General features: G+C 43.7%; 1 protein-coding gene across 1 annotated transcript; it reads left to right on the top strand.

Moving 5' to 3' along the window:
* The first annotated feature begins 524 nt into the window (after positions 1-524).
* On the top strand, positions 525-6,118 carry LOC139582334 (cAMP-responsive element modulator-like). Its single transcript, XM_071412324.1, has 6 exons — positions 525-581; positions 928-1,003; positions 1,150-1,250; positions 1,337-1,461; positions 5,091-5,279; positions 6,006-6,118. The coding sequence occupies exons 2-6, from the start codon at positions 938-940 to the stop codon at positions 6,116-6,118; spliced, it is 594 nt and encodes a 197-aa protein (XP_071268425.1). The 5' UTR covers positions 525-581; positions 928-937.
* Positions 6,119-7,383: the final 1,265 nt, after the last annotated feature.

Here is a 7,383-nt window from a genome sequence, read left to right as displayed (position 1 = left end):
TGTCGATCGATACTCTGCTACAAGTAGTAGGCTTAGCTACAGTAGCTACGGACAAGTGGTAACAAAGTAACACAGACCTGAATGGTGATGAGCCTTCCGGATCGGACAAATCTCAACCATGTGAAACAGTCACTGAATGGGTGTTACAGGGTAGATCGGGTGAGCAGTTTGACTGGGATGGGGATTTGGCGGCAGGAGTTCAACGTTCCAAGAAAGTTAGCTCTGTCCAATCAAAAACACTTTAAATGATATGCATCGCGCGCGTACGATCTATTATGATTTTTAAATAAATACGGTTAATTTCCATTTAACTCTAATCGACAGCGATATTTGTTTATATTAATTTTGAGGTAGTTAGCCACATATTAGTCAACAACGCACCTAGACTCCGTTCACAGCCAGCTAAATTAATTTATATTCGCAGTACTTTTCGAATTTGGTTAGGACGCCATTGAGTTCCTCGCAGATTTCAGCTGCATCAGAGCTGACGTGGTGTTACGTGTGCATTGGTTCTCAGACCATCCATTCGCGGCGTAATCAGTGATTTAACGTTAATCAGTGGCTGCATTCGCTATCTATTGGTAAGTTAGCGGGAAAAAACGATACTACCCGGCTAGCTACCTAGCTAAGTTAGTAAATAGCTAACTACTGCTTATTCAGCTTGTTACTTAGCTAGCGACGGTACCAATCTAATAATGTAACATCCAGTGGCCTAACTGTAATGTTAGGTTGCTAGCTTTAGCTGCCACCACCACCACCTTGAGCATGCCAACGGACAGGATAGCTTGAAAGTGGAAACAATATGGTTGACTATTGTGAACCTTGCTAGCACCACTTGCTAGGACCATAATAGGTCCTTAGTGACATGGAAACCGAAGAACTTGAATTAGCCAATCATTAATTTGCCCGCCTTTTTGTTTTTTATAGGACGATTATCATGGCAAGCAACGCCTGTCAAATGCAGGAGCAGGGCAGCAGTGGTTCGCTATCATCACTAGCACAGGTATTTAAAATGGAGATAGACATTCCTCAAAGTGTTATGATCTGCAGATGTCCATCATCCCTAAGCATAGTCTCCAGATGACTGATGCTGTTAACTTGCATATAAGCCAGACATATCAACTGTTAATGGAAGGTTTAATTTCCCAGGTAGCAACAAGGAGCGCAAAATCAGAGGACAGAAACTCAAACGAAGATGTTTCTAATGCACACAACAGGAGAGAGATTACCCCCAGAAGACAGCCATACAGGTATTACTTTAAATTAAAGTGTAGAATAATAGAGCTGCAATACATTTATTTCACAGTCGTCTTTGCAAATTTGTTTTTCTCCTCAGAAAAGTGTCTTCAGATCCAGCAGGTCCAAAAGTTGAAGAGATAAAAGAAGAGGTAGCGCCTTGCAGTGTCCCACCAGGGCCCGGCATGCCAGCCTCTATTTATCAGACAAACCATGGCCAGTTCAGTAAGTCTCACTGGAAGGGACATGTGTTTCAAAAATAAATATGTTTATTAAAAAATCCAGATGTATTTGACACATCTCAGTCTCTGATAGTCCATAGTTGATTTGGTTATGTGAAAGGACAAGACCGCATACTGCACGCTCTTAATTAATAAACTGATGTAATTGGCAGCTGTTTGCACCATTTCTGCATAACCAAATCGCATGTGATGTCTGTGTAATGCTCAAATGATGACATTCCTGTCGAGTGCCTTTTCCTTTTTAAACACATAGGCATAACGTTTTCACTTAATTTGAAGTGTCCAAGCTTAAACAACAAAACAAATCAATGATTGTTTAATTTTTCCTACCTGGATATATTTGTCAGTGGTGGCAAAGGTCATGAGGCCCCAAAAAATTAAATGTAGAGGTTCTGGTGACTTTCTAAAAATACATTCTACTCCAAAATGAATGGGGGGAAAATTATGCCGACAGATATAATTTTCCTCTCTGTAATTAAGCCCAGTAACATATTGGTCCATATCAAATGAAATGTCACATGCACCAAATAAAACAAGTGTAGACTTTACCGTGAAATGCTTACTTACTTATGACGAGCCAATTCCCAACAATGCAGTTAAAAGTAAGAAAATGAACAAATAGATAAAAATGAAATAGTAACAGAATAAAGAGGCTATATACAAGGAGGTAGTTGGGGTGATACATTTAGTTTTTTTAGCCTTTTATATAACTAGGCAACTCGGTTCAGAACAAATTCTTATTTTCAATAACGGCCTAGGAACAGTGGGTTAACTGCCTTGTTCAGGAGCAGAACGACAGATGTTTACCTTGTCAGCTTGGGGATCCGATCTTGCAACCTTTATGTTACAAGTCCAATGCTCTAACCACTAGGCTACCTGCCACCCCGAATGATTAAGGTAGTACTGTATGTACATGTAGGTTTGATTAGGTGATTGATTGAAGTACATGTAGGTAGGGGGGAGAAAAGCAGAAAATCCAGGTAGTCGTTTAATTAACTGTTCAGCAGTCTTATGGCATTGAGGTAGAAGCTGTTCAGGAGCCTATTGGTCCCAGACTTGGCTGTGCAGTCCCGTCTGGACCATAATAGGTCCTTAGTGATATGGAAACCGAAGAACTTGAAGCTCTCGACCGTCTCCACCAAAGCCCCGTCGATGTGAATGGGGGCGAAGTCGGCCCTCCGTTTCCTGTAGTCCCCAATCAGCTGACGTTAAGGGAGAGGTTGTTGTCCTGGCACCACACTGGCAGGTCTCTGATCTCCTCCCTGTAGGCTATCCCATTGTCGTCGGTGATCAGGCCAATCACCGTCATGTCGTCAGCAAACTTAATGATGATGTTGGAGTTGTGTGCGGCCATGTAGTCGTGGGTGAACAGGGAGTAGTAGGAGGGGGAGGAGGCTAAGCACACACCCCTGAGGGCCCCCCATGTTGAGGGTCAGCGTAGTGGATGTGTTGTTGCCTATAATCACCACCTGCAGGCGACCTTCAAAGACCAGTATCCAATTGCAGAGGGAGGTGTTTAATTCCAGGGTCCTTAGCTTAGTGATGAGCATGGAGTGCACTATAGTGTTCAATGCTGAGCTGTAGTCAATGAACAGCATTCTCACGTAGGTGTTCATTTTGTCCAGGTGGGAAAGGGTAGTGTAGAGTGCAATAGAGATTGTGTCATCTGTGGATCTGTTGGGGCAGTATGCGAATTGCAGTGGTTCCAGGGTGTCTGCGATGATGGTTTTGATGTCTAGCCTTTCAAAGCATTTCATGGCTACGGATGTGAGTGCTACACAATAATAACACAACCTAGTCATTTAGACAGGTTACCTTGGCGTTCTTGGGCACAGGGACTATGGTGGTCTGCTTGAAACATGGGTCAGGGAGAGGTTGAAAATGTCAGTGAAGACACTTGTTGTTGGGTCATCACATGCTCCAAGTACGTGTCCTTGTAATCTGTCTGAATGTTAACCTGTTTTTAAAGGTCTTACTCAAATCTGCTACAGAGAGCGTGATCACACAGTTGTCTGGAACAGCTGGTGCTCTCATGCATGTTTCGGTGTTGCTTGCCTCGATACAAGTATAGAAGGCATTTACCTAGTCTGTTAGGCTCGTGTCACTTGGCAGCTCGTGTCTGGGTTTCCCTTTTGTAATCCATGATAGTTTGCAAGCCCTGCCATATCCGACAAGCATCAGAGCCAGTGTAGTAGGATCCGATCTAAGTCCTGTATTGACACTTTGCCTGTTTGACGGTTCGTCGGACGCCATAGCAGGATTTGTTTATTAGCGTCTGGATTTGTGTTCTGCTCCTTGAAAGCGGCAGCACTAGTCTTTAGCTCAGTGTGGATGTTGCCTGTAATCCATGGCTATTGGTTAGGATATGTTTGTACGGTCACTGTGTGGACTATGTCGTCCATGCACTCAAGCCCCGTTTCCATTGGCACTTTGAAGTCGGTAAAAGGTTAGCGTTGTCGCTAGCATAACAGGCTAGCTAGCTTAATTTCTACCTTGCTTGCCATGGCATTGGCTATTAGCTAGCTAGTTAACCAAGCAAACCAGACGACAGGTTTAATACATTATGATGTAGCTACCTAGCTTTTAATACGACCTGGCCAGCTAAAATTCCTGCTAGCTCACGTTAGCTAACTAGCTTGTTTCAACTTTGATTTGCATGCTAACGTTAGGTAGCTAGCATTCGAGGGCTGACTGTTCTCATACAATTATATTGTGTATTGCAAAAATGAATGGATCCAGCTATGGTGGTAATTTGTGTCATGTCTGACTACTGCAGTACTGTTTGTCCATGTGCTAACTAACAGCAACAAGCCCAGATGAGCTAGCTAAACGTTGTCAGCATCCAGCAGTGATCAGCTTGGTGGTTCAATAGAAATGGTGTCACCAGCCCGAATTCCATTTGAGCCGGCACCAGTTGTGAAACTGGGCTGCGCTGGCCCGGTTTTCCTCGACCCAGCTCGAATTTGAGAATTCCATTTGAGCCAGCTCGAATTTGGCTCTAATTGACCCCCCTTTTAAGTGTCAGTGGAAACGGGGCTTTATTAATGAAGCCAGTGACTGATGCGGTAAACTCCTCAATGCCATCGAATAAATCACGGAACAAATTCCAACCTGTGCTAGTGAAACAGTCCTGTAACTTCATCGGAAGACTTCCCTATTGATTGCATCGTTGGTACTTCATGTTTGAGTTTTTCTTGTAAACAGGAATTAAGAGGATGGAGTTATGGTCAGATTTGCCAAATAGAGGGCGAGGGAGAGCTTTGTATGCGTCTCGTATGTAGAGTAGAGGTGATGGTAAATAGACGGCTACGAAAAATATAGATGAAAACTCTTGGTAAATAGTGTGGTCTACAGTTTATCATGAGGTATTCTAACTCGGGCGACCAGAACCTAGAGACTTCCTTAATATTAGAGATCGCGCAACAACTGTTGTGGACAAAGATACACAATAACCTTTAGTAGCCCAACTGATGCAGCGTAGTCACTGGCTATGAATAAATAAGCTGAAGCAGATAGTTGCCGATCTGCATTTACCTCATTGGGCCAATCATTACCTATGGGGTAAATGCAGGCCCTGGCCCAATTTAACCCCTATTCGTTTGTTGTCCTCAGTTGCTTTTACTCAGGATGGTGCCATCCAGATGACCAGTGCTCTACCTAGGGGTCTACAGGCCCTGCAGCCTCTGACCATGTCCAACTCTGGAAACTCCCAGTCTGCTGCAGCCATCGTCCAGTATTCCCAACAGTCAGGAGATGGCACTCAGCAGTTCTATATGCAAGGCAACAAGGTGATGGTAAAAGGTAAATGCTCTAGTCCCTCACCATCAAGGTCTGCCATCAATTGGATTAGATTGGATTATTAGCAGGGATTAAATTGGGCCAGAGCCCGCCTGGGCTGAGAACGGCACCTATGATCCAAACGAGAGCCAGGTGGGGATGAGCCCCAGTACCATTGCTTATGCGAATTTTGCCTACAACGATATCTCATATTGTTGTCCACATTTTATTTTCCTCAACCAACAATACGAGTAACCAACAGCAAAATCAGACAACCCCATAGTAGAATAGTTTCCCTATTTAGTTGGTCAGCTTATAAAAAATAATAAATAATCCTATTAAATTACTAGAAGGGCTATGTCATAAACCCTCGAAGATCCAGAATGGGGTGAAAATGGCAGCCATATTGGTCATGGAGAAATCCAAACCACTCTATATAATTGGAATGAATGGCACTAGAGGCATAATCTTGATTTTACTTATGCAAGAAAAATATAACAAAGGCGTGATATATCAGAAATTGTGTAATATAAATATTTTTGTCAACTTTAAAATATTGTCATATAATCATAAATACATTTTATATGGGTTTTATACAAATGTTCTGTATAAATAGCCCCTAAAATATGTCAACAGACCATAAATGTATACATTTTTGTTTTCTTGGTAAGCTGAGCGTGCTGTTGTATGATACAATATCAGTACTTGTTGCATTTACAACTTGTCTAAGGCTGTGGATTGACTGCATAGGTGCCGTTAAAGAGGTCAATGGAACGCAGACCGTGGGGGATAGAAGGACGCTGGATTGGCGGACATTCAACAAATCTAACAAAGTGGATATTCGTGAAATTCGTCATGGTTGATGTATTGTAACAGGCTCACAATGTGGTTACTAAAGTTTGATTTGGATATACACTGAGTGTACAAAACATTAAGAACACCTTCCTAATATTGAGTTGCACCCCACCTGTTTGGCCCTCAGACTCTACAAGGTGTCAAAAGCGTTCCACAGGAATGCTGGGCCATGTTGACTCCAATGCTTCCCATAGTTGTCAAGTTGGCTGGATGTCCTTTGGGTGGTGCAACACTTTTGATAAACAAGGGAAACTGTTGAGCGTTAAAAACCCAGCAGTGTTGCATTTCTTGACGCAAACCGGTGCACCTGGCCCCTACTACCATACCCCTTTCAAAGGCACTTACATATTTTGTCTTGCCCACTCATCCTTTGAATAACACACACACAATCCATGTCTCGAGGCTTAAAAATGATTCTTTAACCTGTCTCCCCTTCATCTACACTGAAGTGGATTTAACAAGTGACATCATGGGATCATAGCTTTCACTTGGTCAGTCTATGTCATGGAAAGAGCAGGTGTTCTTAATGTTTTGTACACCAAGTGTATTTGGCTGGTTTCGCTGCACAACATTTAGAAGTTGTCCCTTTTTCAGGTTTAGAAGAAGTGACTTCGTATGAGCTGGTAGCATAGCTAGCATACAGACATTGGTGGTGGTAGTCAAAGTTATTTTTAACTCTAATGCAGTTGATTGATGATGACATCAATATGTATTGGGGTTGACATCCATACATGCGTTATACTCCCATTTTTATTTCAACATAGTGTTAAAATACACATATAGCCTCCCGGGTGGCGCAGTGGTCTAGAGCACTGCATCGCAGTGCTATGCTGCGCCACCAGAGTCTGGGTTCGCGCCCAGGCTCTGTCGCAGCCGGCCGCGACCGGGAGGTCCGTGGGGCGACGCACAATTGGCTTAGCGTCGTCCGGGCTAGGGAGGGTTTGGCCGGTAGGGATATCCTTGTCTCATCGCGCTCCAGCGACTCCTGTGGCGGGCCGGGCGCAGTGCGCGCTAACCGAGGGGGGCGGGTGCACGGTGTTTCCTCCGACACATTGGTGCGGCTGGCTTCCGGGTTGGAGGCGCGCTGTGTTAAGAAGCAGTGCGGCTTGGTTGGGTTGTGCTTCGGAGGACGCATGACTTTCGACCTTCGTCTCTCCCGAGCCCGTACGGGAGTTGTAGCGATGAGACAAGATAGTAATTACTAGCGATTGGATACCACGAAAATTGGGGAGAAAAGGGGATAAAATAAAAAAATAAATAAAAAAAATACACA

The sequence above is a fragment of the Salvelinus alpinus genome, chromosome 8 (assembly GCF_045679555.1).
Source record: "Salvelinus alpinus chromosome 8, SLU_Salpinus.1, whole genome shotgun sequence".
NCBI classification, from domain to species: domain Eukaryota; kingdom Metazoa; phylum Chordata; class Actinopteri; order Salmoniformes; family Salmonidae; genus Salvelinus; species Salvelinus alpinus.
Note: the sequence above shows the minus strand (reverse complement) of the source record. Positions and strands in the feature narration are given on the sequence as shown.

What these genes read in the sequence shown, in the direction of transcription:
- LOC139582334 (XM_071412324.1), top strand. Translation starts at nt 938, where the DNA reads ATGGCAAGCAACGCCTGTCAAATGCAGGAGCAGGGCAGCAGTGGTTCG. An exon ending in CGCTATCATCACTAGCACAG is followed by an intron (nt 1,004 to 1,149) that starts GTATTTAAAATG and finishes TTAATTTCCCAG; the next exon opens with GTAGCAACAAGGAGCGCAAA. An exon ending in CAACAAGGTGATGGTAAAAG is followed by an intron (nt 5,280 to 6,005) that starts GTAAATGCTCTA and finishes TTGACTGCATAG; the next exon opens with GTGCCGTTAAAGAGGTCAAT.